General features: G+C 35.8%; 2 protein-coding genes across 16 annotated transcripts in view; both read left to right on the forward strand.

The window, feature by feature from the left end:
- The window catches only part of LOC127862116 (kelch-like protein 21), a 167,450-nt gene extending 161,496 nt beyond the window's left edge, over nt 1-5,954 (forward strand). For 2 of the 9 annotated variants that reach the window (XR_008040446.1, XR_008040448.1), the window contains exons 5-6: nt 5,027-5,171; nt 5,317-5,673. The gene's annotated coding sequence lies outside the window, so the exon portion shown is untranslated. Of the gene's footprint in view, nt 1-4,983; nt 5,259-5,316; nt 5,674-5,883 lie in introns of those variants that run through there. The other 7 variants (XR_008040451.1, XR_008040450.1, XR_008040452.1 and 4 more) reach the window with 7 other exon arrangements.
- The window catches only part of LOC127862112 (adhesion G protein-coupled receptor L3-like), a 93,239-nt gene that overhangs the window by 59,185 nt on the left and 13,836 nt on the right, over nt 1-20,218 (forward strand). For 6 of the 7 annotated variants that reach the window (XM_052401093.1, XM_052401094.1, XM_052401091.1 and 3 more), the window contains 8 exons: nt 150-273; nt 1,208-1,311; nt 2,184-2,286; nt 8,445-8,598; nt 9,259-9,325; nt 9,946-10,012; nt 10,278-10,384; nt 13,989-14,048. In XM_052401093.1, coding sequence (XP_052257053.1) covers nt 150-273; nt 1,208-1,311; nt 2,184-2,286; nt 8,445-8,598; nt 9,259-9,325; nt 9,946-10,012; nt 10,278-10,384; nt 13,989-14,048 — 786 coding nt within the window. The remainder of the gene's footprint in view (nt 1-149; nt 274-1,207; nt 1,312-2,183; nt 2,287-8,444; nt 8,599-9,258; nt 9,326-9,945; nt 10,013-10,277; nt 10,385-13,988; nt 14,049-20,218) is intronic. The other variant, XM_052401098.1, reaches the window with a different exon arrangement.

The following is a 20,218-nucleotide window of genomic DNA, read 5'->3' on the forward strand; positions in this document are numbered from 1 at the left end:
ACCATGTTATTTGACCTCATTTCTAAACTTCCTTTCCCCATGGGGTGTCAGTTTTTGCACAGTTTTTCATGAGAATAAGATGTTGAGAGTCAGATCATGTTGAGAATAACACATCTAGTTAACTCTGTTCTACACTCCCCCCCCCACAGCACTCTGGTTGGCAAGTGGTCTACGGATGGCTGCAGGGTTGTGAAGTCCAACGACGCGTTCACGACCTGTGAGTGCAACCATCTCACTAACTTTGCCATTCTGATGGATGTCTCTGGCACCAAGGTAACCATATCAACGTCTTATCTTGGAAAGATTATTGATGTTTAACTTCAAAATTCAGACTTCAAGTGCTTTTGAATAGGAAACAAAAATTATTATTTTAAGACAACATTTAAGACTTGTGATGAAATAAATATGTCCTTTCTTGATCTTTGTCTTGATAACTAAGAAATATACAAAGGTTCCTGAAACTACTGCACGTTTTCAAATGTAATATGTCAAATTTTCATTATAAAATAGCAATATAAACTATCAAAATTAACGATATAATATCTATACGCATACTGTTACTGCAGATAGTCATGCATTCTATAATGAACGCAATCCATGCTTATGATCTATTCTGTTATGCCTATGCCTACTCTTAATCATGGATAGTTAGGTATTCTATCTATTCTGTTATGACTATGCCTACTCTTAATCATGGATAGTTAGGTATTCTATCTATTCTGTTATGACTATGCCTACTCTTAATCATGGATAGTTAGGTATTCTATCTATTCTGTTATGACTATGCCCACTCTTAATCATGGATAGTTAGGTATTCTATCTATTCTATCATGACTATGCCTACTCTTAATCATGGATAGTTAGGTATTCTATCTATTCTGTTATGACTATGCCTACTCTTAATCATGGATAGTTAGGTATTCTATCATGGATAGTTAGGTATTCTATCATGGATAGTTAGGTATTCTATCATGGATAGTTAGGTATTCTATCATGGATAGTTAGGTATTCTATCATGGATAGTTAGGTATTCTATCATGGATAGTTAGGTATTCTATCATGGATAGTTAGGTATTCTATCATGGATAGTCAGGTATTCTATCATGGATAGTCAGGTATTCTATCATGCACAACCCATCCTTATGATGTATTCATCTTCATTCAAGATCACTATGCCACATGATCCCATGCATGCTCTCATCCCCAGTTGGACCGGTTCCACGTGATGTCTCTACAGGCCATCACCTACGTAGGCTGCACGGTGTCCATCGTCTGCCTCTTCATGTGTTTCGTTTCCTTCTCCATATTCAGGTAAATAGCTTTTCTTTTTGTTGAATACACTAGCACTGACAAGGTTAGTGTTTTATACAGACACGTTTATTAAGCGCGGCTTAGAAAACCTAAACAACAAGCGTATGTGAGTGGCTCAGGTTTTCTAACTTATCTGTGTTCAACAATTAGTGACCTTGACCTTTGACCTAGTGACCCAAATTGGGTGTGGCGTGTAGAACCCATCAAGGTGCAGCTACATATGAAGTTTCAAAGTTGTAAATGGAAGCACTTTGATTTTAGAGCCAATGTTAAGGTTTTAGCACGATGCGGACGGCGGACAAGCTGGATATGACAATACCTCTGGTTTTCTCTAAAAACAGCCGAGCTTATGATGTTTTTTTTTATTTTATATCATCCATATTTTTTATTTAAACATTTAAATTTCACATACAATAAAACATTATCAGTAATCATATGAGCTTATTTAAATGTCAGTCATTGTATAGGTATGTGCAGGTCGAGGTCATCCTGCTTCATACCGTACATACATTTTTGTGTTAGTATGAGTAAACAGTGTTCTAATCAATTGTTAGAATATAACATCCTTATACATACGTATACACTATACCATTTACACATGTTTAAACATCTTAAAAAAGCAAATAAAGTATATTATAAAAAAATGAAGAGCAAATGCACTGTTTGGTTAAGCATATGCACAAACTATTTTCATTGTGAAAGTATAGAAGCATCGGACAAGTGACAATTTATTATGTATTTTCAAATGGTTGATTGTGGAGTTTTTAAAAGCTAAATAAGAGCTTATGATGTTTCTATTTTGCGTATGTTTGGACAATTGCAAGGTGATTGGAGGATACATGTATAATGTGATTATTTCAACGGTATTGCAGGAATCTGGAGTCAGACAGAAATACCATTCACAAGAACCTGGTGTTTTGCCTCATGATTGCAGAGTTGCTGTTCTTGTTTGGAATTGGACAGACAGATTCAAAGGTGAGTCAAGGATCTATGTTACAAGATACGATTGAAAATTTGTGTAGCTATTTAGAAAGTTATGACTTCTTCCATATGTGCCATACAATAATTTGTAGTCTCATCAGACAGTCACATTTAACCCTTTCAGTGCGGTAACCGAATTTGAAAGGCCTTTGCAAACAGTTTGGATCCAGATGAGACGCCACAGAACATGGCGTCTCATCAGGATCCAAACTGTTTGCTATTCTGATAGTATTCTTTGAAAAAAATCGAAGAAAATGCTAATTTTAGAAATTCTGCAGACGACATTTTAGCAGACGACAAATTTCCCAGCATGCAAAGGGTTAAATGTCTGAGCATCCATTCACTACATTCACTTGTGATCTGCTTATTTAAATGATACTTTATTCCCCAAGCATCCTTAAACCCCCTGAGGCTGGGATCAATTGGAGTAAGAGTTGGTGGTTGGTTTGCTGAGTCATTTCTCAAGCAACAAGATTGAAACTTAAAATATGTAATTATAATCAAGTGTTGATGTGCAAGAAAATTGTCATACTCAGTGATTTACACTTTCCTGAAGTGTTTGCCCTTGAACAAAGCTGATGAAATGGTCACGATTTGGACAAAACTCTAGTTTTTTAGCTCACCTGATTGCTCAGGTGAGCTTTTCTGCCCGGTCTTTGTCCGTCGTATGTCCGTCAGTCCGTCCGTCCGTAAACATTTGCTGGTAAACACTCTAGAGGCCACATTTCTTGTCCCATCTTCATGAAACTTGGTCAGAAGCTTTATCCCAATGAAATCTCCGCCAAGTTCGAAACTGGGTTGTGCCGGGTCAAAAACTAGGTCACTAGGTAAAAAAAAAGAAAAACCTTGTTAACACTAGAAATTACATTTTATGTTCAATCTTCATGTAACTTTGTCAAAATGTTTGTCTTAATGATATCTTGATTGAGTTCAAAAGTGGTTCCTGTGTGTTGAAAAACATGGCCGCCAGTGGGCGGGGCAGTTATCCTTATTTGGCTATAGAGAAACCTTGTAAACACTCTAGAAGTCACAATTTTTGCCAAATCATCATAAAAGTTGGTCCAAACATTGGTTTTATTGATTTCTTGGACGAGTTCGAAAATGGTCCAGATTGGTGAAAAAACATTGCCGCCAGGGGGCGGGGAATTTTTCTCTATATGTATATAGTGTATAGTGAAAACATGGGAACACTCTAGAAGTCACATTTTTGGTCCAATGTTCATGAAATTTGGTCAGAACATGTGTTTTTTTGGATATGACAGTGGAGTTCGAAAATGGTTCGGATCGGTAAAAAAACATGGCTGCTTGGGGGGGGGGTCATTTTCCTTATATTTATATAGTAATAACAGTTTTTGAACACTATATAGTTTATCATGTCAAGGGAAGTAACTGCAAATGAAAAATTATGTTGAATTGACAGAGTTGTCTCCCTTTTAAAATATTTGTTTTAAGCACAAGAAGATTAAGTGGAATTAATTATAAATGATAGTTTTACATTCTGGAAGATACATGTAGCAACTTTTGAAAATGTTTTTTATTGTTTGATGATTCTGTACAATATGGCATTCTTTTGTCAAACAATTAAAGCAAGACTATACGATTTTTATATGTGTTTAATTGTAATATATTGATAAATACATGTTACAATAACACAAAATAGGCAAGATATTGAAGACGAATTTCATAAAATGCAGCAAAAACAAATTAGCACCCCGTGCTGATGGTGACGAAGATATTTCGTACATATTTTCCTACAATAACCGAAGAATTCGTCTTTTTATTAGGATCGGAGTTAGTGTTCGTGTGTCGAATGAATAGACATCGCTGCAGGAATTTAAAAACAACCATTCAAATAAATTAAGATTCACATCGTACATGCATGATATACATTCTGGCGAATTTGACTGTACAGACATTTTCGATTTCAGAATTAAATATCTCGCTTATTTCGCTTTTTTGACACATGTTCTTCTTAAGTTTTATTTTAAATTATATTGAAATGTATGACCTTGTTAACACTCTAGAGGTCACATTATTTTCCGATAATCATGAAACTTGGTCTGAAGATTTGTCCCAATGATATCTTGGAACATGGCTGCTGGGAGGGGGGCAGTTTTCTCATTATGTCCCCCGCCTCCCCCCCCTTTCTAAGAAGAGGGGTTATATTGTTTTGCTCATGTTGGTGGTCCGTCCGTCCACCAGATGGTTTCCGGATGATAACTCAAGAGCGCTTATGCCAAGGATCATGAAACTTCATAGGTACAAAGATCATGACTCGCAGATGACCCCTATTGATTTTCAGGTCACTAGGTCAAAGGTCAAGGTCATGACCCGAAATAGTAAAATGGTTTCCGGATGATAACTCAAGAACGCTTATGCCTAGGATCATGAAACTTCATAGATACATTGATCATGACTCGCAGATGACCCCTATTGATTTTCAGGTCACTAGGTCAAAGGTCAAGGTCACAGTGACCCAAAGCAGTGAAATGGTTTCCGGATAATAACTCAAGAACGCTTATGCCTAGGATCATGAAACTTCATAGATACATTGATCATGACTTGCAGATAACCCCTATTGATATTCAGGTCACTAGGTCAAAGGTCAAGGTTACAGTGACCCGAAATAGTAAAATGGTTTCCGGATGATAACTCAAGAACGCTAAGGCCAAGGATCATGAAACTTCATAGGTACATTGATCATGACTCGCAGATGACCCCTATTGATTCTCAGGTCACTAGGTCAAAGGTCAAGGTCACGGTGACCCGAAATAGTAAAATGGTTTCCAGATGATAACTCAAGAACGCTTATGCCTAGGATCATGAAACTTCATAGGTACATTGATCATGACTCAAAGATGACCCCTATTGATTTTCAGGTCACTAGGTCAAAGGTCAAGGTCACGGTGACCTGAAATAGTAAAATGGTTTCCGGATGATAACTCAAGAACGCTAAGGCCAAGGATCATGAAACTTCATAGGTACATTGATCATGACTCGCAGATGACCCCTATGGATTCTCAGGTCACTAGGTCAAAGGTCAAGGTCACGGTGACCCGAAATAGTAAAATGGTTTCCAGATGATAACTCAAGAACGCTTATGCCTAGGATCATGAAACTTCATAGGTACATTGATCATGACTCAAAGATGACCCCTATTGATTTTCAGGTCACTAGGTCAAAGGTCAAGGTCACGGTGACCTGAAATAGTAAAATGGTTTCTGGATGATAACTCAAGAATGCTTATGCCTAGGATCATGAAACTTCATAGGTACAATGATCATGACTCGCAGATGACCCCTATTGATTTTCAGGTCACTAGGTCAAAGGTCAAGGTCACAGTGACCTGAAATAGTAAAATGGTTTCTGGATGATACCTCAAGAACGCTTCGCTCAAGGTCAAAGGTCAATGTCACAGTGCCAAAAAACGTATTCACACAATGGCTGTCAAGGTCACGGTGACTCGACTTAGAAAAATGGTTTCCGGATGATTACTCAAGAATTCTTACGCCTAGGATAATAATAATAAAATAATAATAATAATAAATAATGATGAAACTTGACCAGGATGTTTGTCTGGACAATATCTAGGTCAAGTTTGACATTTGGTAAAGATTGAATGAACTGACTCCTCTCAGGTGAGCGAACTAGGGCCATCTTGGTCCTCTTGTTTAATATTTAAACATGAATTAAACCACTTCTGAATTGAGAAGCTTTTTTTACCAGAATTGATGCAATTCCCGAAGTAATCACAGTATTGAAATACTTTTGGACATTTTAATTGTTTTGTACTGCTATTGGATTTATTTTGTTTCTGGTGGATTCCCATGGAACCATTATTACTTGTATCTCATGACACTTCCGTTGCTTGATAGGACTGCACTCAAGTCACTTGAATCACTTGTTATTCTCACAGACTTGTGTACTGTCTTTTAGACTGAAAGAGGTGTTTTAGGTGTGAGAACATCCTAATATGCTTTCAGAAAATTCAGGAATGGTGTGTATGTTCTCATGTAATGTACTATATCGCATTATTACTATATGAAATAAGTTCACACAAATATCACCTTTTGCTCATAAATTTTACATGACAGGTATGTTTTCAATATAACTTGACTGTTTCTTATCATTCTTACTATGTCAAATGACTGAGTAAAGTGACGCAAATGTTTCCCTGTCATTCATTTAAGTATTGTGGGTTTGATCATAGAACCAGCAACTTTACTTGTGTGGGGCTTGTTGATAACATTATTTATAAAGCAGATTCAAGTACAGTAGTTGTCAGTTACATGCACAAGTATGTGCATTTAATACTAGCAAAAAAGCTAAGCAGGAAAAGTGTGAGTAGGTCTCAAGACCCCATGATATGATGAAATGCTGCAAAATATGGGTAAAATGTAGGTCTCAAGACCCCCGTGATGTGATGAAACGCTGCAAAATATGGGTCTCAAGACCCCCGTGATGTGATGAAACGCTGCAAAATATTGGTCTCAAGACCCCCGTGATGTGATGAAACGCTGCAAAATATGGGTCTCAAGACCCCCGTGATATGATGAAACTCTGCAAAATATGGGTAAAATGTAGGTCTCAAGACCCCCGTGATGTGATGAAACGCTGCAAAATATGGGTAAAATGTAGGTCTCAAGACCCCCGTGATGTGATGAAACGCTGCAAAATATGGGTAAAATGTAGGTCTCAAGACCCCCGTGATGTGATGAAACGCTGCAAAATATGGGTAAAATCCAAGTGTGAGTCGGTCTCAAGACCCCCATGATATGATGAAACGCTGCAAAATATGGGTCTCAAGACCCCCATGATGTGATGAAACGCTGCAAAATATGGGTAAAATGTAGGTCTCAAGACCCCCTTGATGTGATGAAACGCTGCAAAATATGGCTAAAATGTAGGTCTCAAGACCCCCGTGATGTGATGAAACGCTGCAAAATATGGGTAAAATCCAATATGACATACAAACAACATCATAACTTCTCAAATCCATGTAAATTGGCAGGTAAACGATAAAATAATCACTAAAAAATTTTTAAAGGAAAAGCCGACTTGGTGTAAAAAACAAATAAGACCGTATGGCAATTAAAACACCGACCCGTCTTGATCTAATAACTCGAATTACATTTAACATGATCAAAGATTAAATGAGTAAATGAAGTGCCGACTTGGTGTGAAAAACAAAAAAGATCGTATTGTTATAATCACGTTGTCCAATCAAAAAAGCTTTTAGAAAATAATTTACTCAACCTCCAATGAGTATTTGCGTATCGTATGGTCCAAACTTAACAAAATTAATTACTCAATATTCAATCAGGTATTATATTAAAAGAAATGTTTTTGGTATTTCGCCCTCATTTACTTGAAAATATTATCATTGCTACACGCATAAAGTAAAGCTCTGTCCAATCAAAATGCCACCTACACCTTCCGCTACTTGGAAGTATTTCACGAGATCATCCGATAAGAAATCGGCAACGTGTAACTTGTGTGGATTTAATCTTACGTACATCCAGGGCGGTACGACGTCCAATCTTCTCAATCATATTAATAACAAACATCCATCTTCTGCATCATCGAATGATGCTGGGGGCTCTAAGAAACAGTCGTCAATGTCATCGTTTTTGAGTACTCCTAAGAAAGTGTCTGTTTCCGAAAGTGAACGGATTACATGTGCTATTGCGGACATGATAGTGAAGGATTATTTGCCATTAAGTATTGTTGAAGGTGAAGGTTTCCGTAACCTGATGCAAATTGTTGCATCGGATTATAAAGTGCCATGTAGGAATACTGTGCGCTCGCGTATCGTACACAAATACGAAAGTGAAAAGGAAGTGTTAACCTCAGAACTCGCGTCCGTGCAGTCAGTCTCGATCACAACTGACAACTGCGACGGCAATGCTGTGTCAATATTTAGTCACTTCCGGGGAACTTCCGGTTAAAACGAAAGTAGAATTCATGGAGTAATGGTACGGTTAACAAAGTTGATTTTTTTCTAACAGATGTTGACCGAATATCCGAATATTCGTTCGGAAGGATGACCGAATATCCGAATACCAATATCGGTATTCGTTGCCATCCCTACTAAAAATGTGTCCTCCTGGGGACAGGTACATTTCCATCAAAGCTATTTCTCTCTGCGGCAGGTTGGCTGTTCGGTGATCGCTGGATTCCTCCACTTCTTCTTCCTCTGCTCGTTCTCCTGGATGTGTCTGGAGGGGATCCAACTCTACTTCATGCTCATCGAGGTGTTTGAGGCAGAGAGGTCCCGTGTCAGGTGGTTCTACCTCTTTGGCTATGGTAGGTACTTAATAAGGAATAGTATACTGGTAGGTTTGGAAAACCCTTAGTCAAGGTAAATGATATGTGCACAAATCCCATCAGCTGAAACCACCTGTATAGTGGTTTGTCTGAGGTTAGTGATTTAGCTCACCCATGTCATAATTTTTTTAGATGTACGTAAGCAAATTATTTAAAGTGTCTAACTATGTGTCACTGAAATTGTTTATTATTTTAAAATGCTTTGCAAATGGTTATTTGATACGAATAAAGTTGAATAGTTTTCATGCAAAACCATCATGTTAAAAAATAAAGGTAATGATTTTTAGCTTGGAACAGGGCAAAATCGCTTCTTCATTTGAAAATAATTGAGACACAAAGTTCATCATGTTTTATTGCAGTTTTGTTGATGACAATATATGCCACATTCTGAAAAAAAATGGACTTTATTCATGTGCGATAAAGTGTTGTTCTAGATTAGCCTGTGCAGTCCACACAGGATAATCTGAAACAACACTTTATCGCACATTCTAAACGAAAATCCTGTCTAGGCGGAAAGTGTTGTTCCTGGTTAGCCTGTGTGGACTGCACAGGCTAATCTGGGACAACACTTTACACATATATTAATCCCAGTTTTTTCAGACCAAGACTTAAATGCTCAATGCATGTCTTGTATCCTAGGTGTACCTGCCCTGATCGTGGGCATATCAGCAGCTGTGGACCATACAGGCTACGGAACTGAGGCTCAGTAAGTGTACAGGAATTGGGCTGAAATTTGTCATCACAAGAAAAGTCTTACCTGTGTGGAACATTTTTTTCTTTTGTAAAATAAAGCTTTGTTGTAAAAAGGCGTTCTACGGCAATACAGGATACCACTTCTGAAGAGGAGTGCTGGTAACCCTTTGATGTGTTAACATTGTTAAGAAATAATATAGAAATTATAAAATGATATAGCAATATTGTCTGTTAATCTTTTGGTGGTCATTGACTGCATTGGATATATTTCTCTGAATTGACAAGTAGATGTATATAATATTCAAGCAGTTATTGTTTGCAATAACTTCTCACGATATAACAGCAAATATCTTCTTATGCCAAGAAATAACTTCAGCAAAAACTGTTCTGTTACATGGGCCATGTTCTGTGAAAAGGGGTTTAAATGAATGTGCGTAAAGTGTTGTCCCAGATTAGCCTGTGTAGTCCACACAGGCTAATCAGGGACGACACTTTCTGCTTTCATGATATTTTTTGTTTACAGAAAGTCTCTTTGCATTAATCCAGTTTAGGCGGAAAGTGTCGCCCCTGATTAGCCTGTGCAGACTGCACAGGCTAATCTGGGACGACACTTTACGCACTGTTCTGTTACAGTTGCTGGCTGAGGACGGACAATTACTTTATCTTGAGTTTCGTGGTACCTGCTGCGGTCGTGGTGATGGTAAGTTCAGGTTTAATGCTGTTTGCTGCTTATTACTAGCTTGAAATTGGAAATAAAGCCTTTAAAACTTGAATCAAAGAAGATTGGTCTAATTTAATTTTTGAGGGACTATAAATGCCTGATCATGTGAATATAAGCGGTAAAGTAAACTATTCAATTACTTGTAGAATTTGCAATTCAAAAATGCATTCAATAATCCATTATAATTATAATGCAACCGATTTTCTACTGTCATAGTGAGATGTTAACTGCACTGTCATTTCAGATCAACATTGTCATGTTGGGTATAGCCATATCCATGATGTGCCGCCATGCAGGAGTCACTGCGTCAGCCATCCAGGCAAGACAGAAGGGCAAGCTGGAGAAAATTGCGTAAGTCTTCAACCGACTGGTTGTACATTAAAAAAAAGAAAGATTTTGTGTTCTTCCTGTTTCGTTTTTGAGGGAGTCTGAAATGCAAGTCAGAAACTTGCAAGTTAATGAGTATGTGTTTTGTCTGTGGCTCAGAAAGTTACTGGTCGGGTGTTCTGGTCTGTAAATTGCTATGGAGTAGTTAAATGGTATTTCAACCAAATGTATTCTCTTTTCTTTTTAATTTACATCAGGATGCTATGAGGGTAATTTTTATTCACACGTAATGTTTTAGGAATAATTCTGGGCCAAGTGTTAGGCTTTGAGCTCCTTAAAGCAACTTAAACCCTGAAAGCTTTGCATTGACTATTCCAAAGGAATGCTCCAAGTTTTTTGGTTTATGTTTGTTTGTTGTGTACTTGTATCTCTTGACTACTTCATATTTGTACCTCCTTTGGCAAATGGTTCTTGCCAAAAAAAGGAACGTATTGTATAAGATTCCTCTCCTGTTAGTGCAACTGATGATTTTTATTGTGTATATATTAACTACTAATGCCTATATAATCACTCAGCCAATATATTTTATATACTTCCATGTTGCACGAGCATAGTTGTGTATTTTTTATTAGCTCATCTATTTTTTGAAAAAAAATTATGAGCAATTGTCATCACCTTGGCGTCAGCGTCGGCGTCCGGTTAAGTTTTGCGTTTAGGTCCACTTTTCTCAAAAAGTATCAATGCTATTGCATTCAAACTTGGTACACTTACTAACTATCATGAGAGGACTGGGCAGGCAAAGTGAGATAACTCTGGCATGCATTTTGACAGAATTATGTGCCCTTTTTATACTTAGAAAATTGAAAATTTTGGTTAAGTTTTGCGTTTAGGTCCACTTTTCTCAGAAAGTATCAATGCTATTGCATTCAAACTTGGTACGCTTTATTACTATCATGAGGGGACTGGGCAGGCAAAGTTAGATAACTCTGGCGTGCATTTTGACAGAATAATGTGCCCTTTTTATACACTGTAACTCCAATATAGTGCGGTCCGTTATAACGCTGTGTCCAATATAACGCGGGGGGTCCTTGGATCCCGTTTTTTCTCCAACCTTCCATTTCTGATTCAAATCCATGTTATGCAACTTCATGTATTTTCAGAAAATTCAAAGAAGCCGTCGATCACAGCTTGATTGCTTTATCCGTCCAATTAACTGATTTTAATCGATTAGAGGTTGAACGACACTCGACAGTTAATTGGTGTTAATCTGTTGTGTAATGTCAAAAAAGGTGTGAAAACTCGCGAGTCTGTGTTTATTACATGTATTCCCTATCAGAGCGGTTCAGTGCGCTAATTTCAATACGGCAAGTGCAAGCGGAATAATTATCAAATTAAAGTTATTTAAAACGATTACCTGTTTATGTTTTGTATTTATCGTGTATGGTATTTCATTGTATAAACTATGGCTGTGTAAGTGTGTTATCGTTTATTATATGCTACACATGCTTGATAAATAAAAATATCTGTGTGTGAGATGCACTTAAATTTGTGCCCGTTATCTGAAAGTCCACGGAAAGCACGTTTTTCACATGCTGCATATGACGCAATAAAATGTTTTTTGTATATGTATCGTATTGCATTTAATCTAATTTTAAATTCGCTCGTCCAATGAAAGCTGTGTCCCATAATGCACTGTACTAATTTTTCTGAAAAATGGCGTAGGCATATGAATTTGTTTACAAAATTCGTAAACATATTTCTTGTCATAAATGTTTAACATTATTTTTTCGTAAGTGATGTTGTAATTATATTGGATTATCGGATAAATGTGCACATTAAAAAAGCGGTATGTATACTGTTATCGTTCGATTCGGTTTATATGCATGTATTTGCGGATGACAACACAGCATGACATAACACAGGACCTATATTATAGGCTATACTTTACATGTTTTTATAGCCCTCTTAATTAAATAAGCTCAAAACTTATAACGCTGTCCGTTTATAACGCTGTTGCGTGGCTTGGACCCCGTCATCCGCGTTATATTGGAGTTACAGTGTACTTAGAAAATTGAAAATTTTGGTTACGTTTTGTGTTCAGGTCCATTTTATTTCGTAAGTATCAAAGCTATTGCTCTCATACTTGCAACACTTACTAACTATCATAAGGGGACTGTGCAGGCAAAGTAATGTAACTCTGACTGGCATTTTGACAGAATTATGTGCCCTTTTTATACTTAGAAAATTGAAAATTTGGTTAAGTTTTGTGTTTTGGTCCACTTTATTCCTACAGTATCAAAGCTATTGCTTTCATACTTGCAACACTTATTAACTATCATAAGGGGACTGGGCAGGCAAAGTTATGTAACTCTGACTGGCGTTTGGACGGAATTATGGGCCCTTTATACTTAGAAAATTGAAAATTTGGTTAAGTTTTGTGTTTTGATCCACTTTACCCCTAAAACATCATAGATGTTGCTTTCATACTTGGAACACTAGCAAACTATCATAAGGGTACAGTAAAAGGACAAGTTGCATAACTCTGGTTGTCATATTTACGGAATTATGGCCCTTTTTTGACTAAGTAACTTTGAATATATGGTTAAATTTTGTGTTTCGATCCACTTTACTTCTTAAGTATCAAGGCTATTGCTTTCAAACTTCAAATACTTTCATGCTATCATGAGGTTACTGTACCTGGCAAGTTGAATTTTACCTTGACCTTTGAATGACCTTGACTCTCAAGGTCAAATTATTAAATTTTGCTAAAATTGCCATAACTTCTTTATTTATGATGAGATTTGATTGATACTTTGACAAAACTACTCTAACCTGACATACCACAATAGACTCCACCCAAACCACTATACCCCCCACCCCACCCCCCCTCCCATTTTTTTTTGAAACGGTTAAAAAACACAAATATTTATTTTTATCACTTTATGAAATACCGTCCAACCCACCCGCACCCAAGAAACCCCCCCCCCCCCCCCCCCCCCCCCCCCCGAATTTTTATTTTTCTTTCATTTTTTTTTTCGCATTTTTGGAAAATAATGTAATAAATGTCCACACCCCCCACACTATACACCCCTCTTCACTCCACCCCTCCCTCCTTTGTGATTGAAAATGAGAGTCCCTTCACCTTTAAAAAGAAAATAGATGAGCTGTCTGCACCCGCAAGGCGGTGCTCTTGTATATAAATTTGTATTGCATTTTATTAAATACAATTTGTTATTTTGTTCATTACTTGTTAGCATCTTCTTTGTATTGTATTTAACTTCTTCTTTTGTTAGCAGTAACACAAATGTATGGGGAGAATGAAACAAATAATTTTGCTTAATAAAATAAAAATTATATATAAAAAGATGTTATTTATAGACTTTTTACAAATAATACTAATTACTTTTGTGTAAGCAATACCACTTTCAAAACAAAGATTTGATGATATTTTTGGATAATAATGCAATATTATCAGTATTTTCATTTACTGAACAATAGTACATTGTACATTTTTCAGCAGCTGAGTTTTGTTTTAAACTTATTTATAGCTATGATCTCTTTCAATGTTTCAATATTATTGGTATTGTATATGATTCCATGCTTATTTCTTGTCTTTGCCAACTCACAGAAACGGTAAAAACAGTATTGTCAGTGAGGATTCTGCAAGTGTGTCGACCGTTGACTTGCCGTAAGTTAGTGTGCGCCTCTATGTAGCAATCACGTGGTGTGTCGTAGTGCTTTTCTTGTACCTTGTCTGCTTACATGGGATTCCTTGCTACTCTTCCTTGGATCAGGGTTCATGCTTTTTGAGGTCAGCAGATCTTAATCCCCTTTAGGCTTTTCATCCGATGTGTGTATTCAAAATTAAAATATATCACCAAAAATGTGTATTTGAAGGTTTAAGTTTTCCCTTTGTTTTACACCTTTGGAGTTTTAACACCTCAGACATCTGTTAAGTTTAATGTTTTATTAGGTGTATTAACTTCACTTAATTTAACAGATTTGCAACAGAAATAAGTTTTAAACTATAATTGTGTATCCAAAACATGTTCATCCTAACAATATTGGGATAATATATTTATTAGTTACATACATTACAGAGGCTACACTACATTGAAGTTCAATACAGTTTTAGTTTTATCATATGCTGCATTAATTACATGGGGATATCGCGATTCATCTATACTTTGATTATCTCATTAAAATAATAATGATTTATTATATACTTCCTTTATGTTCCCCAAAAATACAAGTTGTATCAATTGGTAAAATACAACTGCACAAAAATAATTCCTGTATTATGCTACTTGCTAGTTTTCCAATTCCGTATAACCATACTAGCTGGACTACTTTTAATGACGTCACTTTGAATATAAGAACATTTTTGGTTAATTATGAACGCTAAAACTCATTTTTTTAACTTAAATGATTCAAAGTTGTATATAATAAAAGGATTACGCAAGTCAATTGTTACAAGTGTTTGTATCAGTCTCGTGGCTTGCGCTATTTCGTATCACACTCGAGGCTCTGCCTCTCGTCATCACACAAGCCACTCGACTGATACAATCACATGCAACAATTGACTAGCGTAATATTCCATATGTATTGCTTCTGGATGTCTTTGTACAATATTTGGAATATCTTGCTAATGTTAATATTGGAATAAGTAGCTACTCTAATCTATTGCTACAAATGCTGAGTTTCAGCTTATTCTGTCTTTCCCTTGATCTAATATTGTGGTTTCCCATGCTTACTTCAATACAACATATATAAATATATACATAAAGAAATACATTATTTTATCTTCTGCTTACACAGCTGCTAGTACTGGTCATATACGCTAGTTTTCCCCCTAATTTATAATTACAAAAATAGTTGATTGCAGCAGCATTCCTATCTGTCTTTGGTTTTTGGACCAAGGATTTGAAGCAATATTGTTTATAATCTGTTACAATGTGCTGTTATTTACCACTGAAATACAATCCTAGAGTTTGCCTTGTCATTCCTTGGTTTAGTGGAGGCCACTGGTCTTTAGAACATTTTGCATGGGAGTATTGAAGGGGTTCATTGAATGTGGCTTGTAAAATCTTGAACATCTTACCAAACATTTAACCACTTAAATTTGATAGTAAATCAAATAATTGCCCATATTTCTCAATTATTTGAGTCTCTAAGATGTACATATTTTAGGCATTTTTTTGCCATCATAGATAAAAGGTTAAATTTAAAATTGCAGAATATTTGTAAACTGTACTTTATACCAGTACATGCCATCTTTTCTTGATAACAGATTTTATTTTTACACTAAAAGAATTATCCAACCTGTTAGGTTAATGGCAGTCCAATGACTAAATAATGATCCAACCTGTATGGTAAAATTGAAGTCCAATCACTCAATAATGATCCAACCAGTATGGTAAATGGGAGTCCAATGACTCATTAATTATCCAACCAGTCTGGTAAATGACAGTCCAATGGCTCAATAAAATGCAACCTTTATGGTAAATTGGAGTCCAGCCACTTAATAATTATCCAACCTGTATTGTTAATGTGAGTCCAATAACTCAATAATGATCCAACCTTTATAGTAAATGGCAGTCCAATGACTTAATAATGATCTAACCTGTATGGTAAATGGCAGTCCAATGACTCAATAATGGTCCAACCTTTATGGTAAATGGAAGTTCAATTACTCAATAATGATCCAACCTGTATGGTAAATTGGAGTCCAATGACTCAAAAATTATCCAACCTGTATGGTAAATGGAAGTCCAATTACTCAATAATGATCCAACCTGTATGGTAAATAGAAGTCCAATGACTCAATAATGATCGAACATGTATGGTTCATTGGAGTCAAATGACTCAATAATGATTCAACCTTTATGGTACATGGGAGTCCAATGACTCAATAATGATCCAACCTGTATGGTAAATGGCAGTCCAATGACTCAATAATAATCCAACTAGTATGGTAAATGGCAGTCCAATGGCTCAAAAGTGATCCAACTTGTATGGTAAATTGGAGTCCAATGACTCAATAATGATCCAACCTGTTTTGTAATTGAGAGTCCACTGACTCAATAATGATCCAACCTGTATGGTACATGGGAGGCCAATGACTCAATAATTGTCCAACCTTTATGGTGAATGGCGGTCCAATGACTCAAGAATGATCCAACCTGTATGGTAAATGGGAGGCCAATGACTCAATAATTGTCCAACCTTTATGGTGAATGGGAGTCCAATGACTCAATAATGATCCAACCTGTATTGTAAATGGCAGTCCAATGACTCAAAAATGATCCAACCTGTATGGTAAATAGAAGTCCAATGACTCAAAAATGATCCAACCTGTATGGTAAATGGAAGTCCAATTACTCAATAATGATCCAACCTGTATGGTAAATAGAAGTCCAATGACTCAATAATGATCGAACATGTATGGTTCATTGGAGTCAGATGACTCAATAATGATTCAACCTTTATGGTACATGGGAGTCCAATGACTCAATAATGATCCAACCTTTATGGTAAATGGCAGTCCAATGACTCAATAATGATCCAACTAGTATGGTAAATGGCAGTCCAATGGCTCAATAGTGATTCAACTTGTATGGTAAATTGGAGTCCAATGACTCAATAATGATCCAACCTGTTTTGTAATTGAGAGTCCAACGACTCAATAATGATCCAACCTGTATGGTACATGGGAGGCCAATGACTCAATAATTGTCCAACCTTTATGGTGAATGGCGGTCCAATGACTCAAGAATGATCCAACCTGTATGGTAAATGGGAGGCCAATGACTCAATAATTGTCCGACCTTTATGGTGAATGGCAGTCTAATGACTCAATAATGATCCAACCTGTATTGTAAATGGCAGTCCAATGACTCAAAAATGATCCAACCTGTATGGTAAATAGAAGTCCAATGACTCAAAAATGATCCAACCTGTATGGTAAATAGAAGCCCAATGACTCGATATTGATCCAACCTGTATGGTTAATGGCAGTCTAATGACTCAATAATGATCCAACCTGTATGGTAAATTGGAGTCCAATGACTCAATAATGATCCAACCTGTATGGTAAATGCCAGTCCAATGACTCAATAATGATCCAACCTTTATGGTAAATGGCGGTCCAATGACTCAATAATGATCCAACATGTATGGTAAATGGGAGTCCAATGACTCAATAATGATTCAAACTGTATGGTTAATGGCAGTCACTAAGCTCGAAAGAATGTGAATAGATTACCAGATGTTAAGCTATGGTTTAACTATGAGCAAGATTTTATTTAGTATTTAATTAATTTTTAACAAAAATATAATAAGCATTACCATAACATGTTCCACATTCTAACTTTTTTGGCTAGCTGGCTTAACATCTATATGCTCTCTCACAACTCAAGCTAATAAAGAAAGAATATTTATTGATTTCTTTGAAAATTAATATAATTCCTGTATGCAATTTTAATAATACACATACATAAATATATTAATGTTAAGTGTACCCTTTTGCTTTATGTTGCATATTTGGAGCATAATTTGTATGATGTTTGACTGATTTATTAAGAATGTTTTCTATTTAAATAAGATATTTCTATTAACCCTTAATACTTATTATACCCCCTTCCTAGAGAAGTTGTAAGAGGAGGGGTATACTGTTTCCAGTTTGTCCATTAGTATTGATTTCTTGTATTGAGCTTATCTAAAGAAAACAATTAAATGTATCAAATCTTGAGGGCATGTCCACTGTATAAGAACTGTAACTCTTTAAAATCCAATTGTCCCAATTATTTCCCTCTACTATTTTGTAACTTAATTTTTGTCTTGAGCATTTGTTGAAAACTAAATTTTGCAGGTATCAAATTGAAATTTAATAGGTAGGTAATTCTCATTCAAATGGTTTGCAGTTTAAACAAACCATTTATTTTCTTATTTTTTTTATAGAGTTATTGCCCTTTGTTTATTTTTGTACATATTTTTTTTTCGGGAGCATGTCTTGAAAAGGTATTGAGGTATCTATTTGATACTTCATAGGTAGGTAGATCTCATATAGGGGTTATGGAGTGCACAAGAACAACAATTCTTGCTTCCCTAGTGTTAGAGTTATTTCCCTTTGTTAATTTTTGTCTGGAGCATATGTAGAGAGTATAATAGTTATGAACTTGAAACTTAATTGGTAGCTAGATCTCATTATGGTGATTCGCAGTTGGCAAAAACATGTAATGCCTGCTTCAATATTTAAAGAGATTTTGCCTATATTTTTTTTAAATTTTTGTCCAGAACATATCTTAAAAACTACAGATATGATTTTGAAACTTAATCATAGATAGGTAGATTAAGTTGATGGGATTTACCATTATAATAATTCTTGCTTCTGTATTTTGAGAGTTATTGCCCTTTATTAAGTTATATTATTATACCCCCACAACGAAGTTTAGGGGGGTATATAGGAGTGAGCTTGTCTGTCTGTCGGTTGGTCTGTCTGTCGGTTGGTCCATATTACGTGTCCGCTCTCTAATTCAAGTTGTTTTCATCCGATCTTCACCAAACTTGGTCAGATGTTGTATCTAGATGATGTCTAGATGATGTCTAGATCAAGTTCGAATATGGGTCATGCCAGGTCAAAAACTAGGTAACGGGGTCACTTAGTGCGTTTTAAACATTGAGCATGGTGTCCGCTTTCTAATTCAAGTAGTTTTCATCAGAGCTTCACCAAACTTGGTCAGAAGTTGTATCTTGATGATGTGTATGTCAAGTTCGAACATGGGCCATGCCGGGTCAAAAACTAGGTCACAGAGTCACTTAGTGTGTTTTAAACATTGAGCATGGTGTCTGCTGTTTTTTGTGAAGACAACATGCAAAATATTCTGTGTCAATGCGGCATGTGGGGGTATTCGTCACGTCTGTGACAAAGCTCTTCTTTAAATTTTGAATGGGGCATGTCTTGTTAAGTATACCAGGTAAGAAATGACATTTCATAGGTCGATAGATCTCAATGGTGGGAAGTGCAGTGAATAATCATAATCTGCTTTTATAAGTAAATAAGTAATTGCCCTTTTGAATTTTTATTCTTAAATATTCAACAGGGCATATTTCAAGTATAATTTGAGGTATCAATGCGAAACTTCATGAGTATAAAGCTTGCATTGTTGGGAAACCACTGCTTAAGACTGAAATGCCTATTCTTGCTGACACAGCATTATGCATTTCAGGCAATGCAGTGACAGTTCTGGTTTGTTTAGATTTGCAGCTGTTAATTGTATTATTTGCTTCAGCAATGTCAACTTGTTTTCAAGTTAATGCATAAATTATTCCATCCCGCAGTAATTTATCACCTGAGGTAAAACAATTCAATAAATAGTTTAGTTAATATGTGAAATGATTGGTCAAATGTTATATATGTTAAATGTTCTATTTTAAATTAGATATGCATTATTGAATGATCTCAGTAATAATTAATATTTTAACATGCCTAACACAATCTCTTTTGTCAAGTATTGGTAATCTCTTATTTTAAACTATGTTTTGTTTTATTTATGTGAATTTAAAAAATGTGAATTAAAATAAAGAACCTACTTACTTGGATATAAAATGCTTTGAGCAATGTTCTTCACGTCTGTTAGAGACAAATCACAGACACTGTTAGAGACAAATCACAGACAACTAATATATCAAGTATTAATTTCCCACCAAGTTAGTTACAACTGACTTTTAAAAAGAAAGTTTTTTTTTTATTGATTATGAATTTAATTATGACATTATTTTTGTGTGTGGAACAGTTGAACAACAAATACAAAAAATAATAATTATCATTACATGTACATCCTTTTTAAAATCCCTACT

Source organism: Dreissena polymorpha, chromosome 16, assembly GCF_020536995.1.
Source record: "Dreissena polymorpha isolate Duluth1 chromosome 16, UMN_Dpol_1.0, whole genome shotgun sequence".
Lineage (NCBI taxonomy): Eukaryota > Metazoa > Mollusca > Bivalvia > Myida > Dreissenidae > Dreissena > Dreissena polymorpha.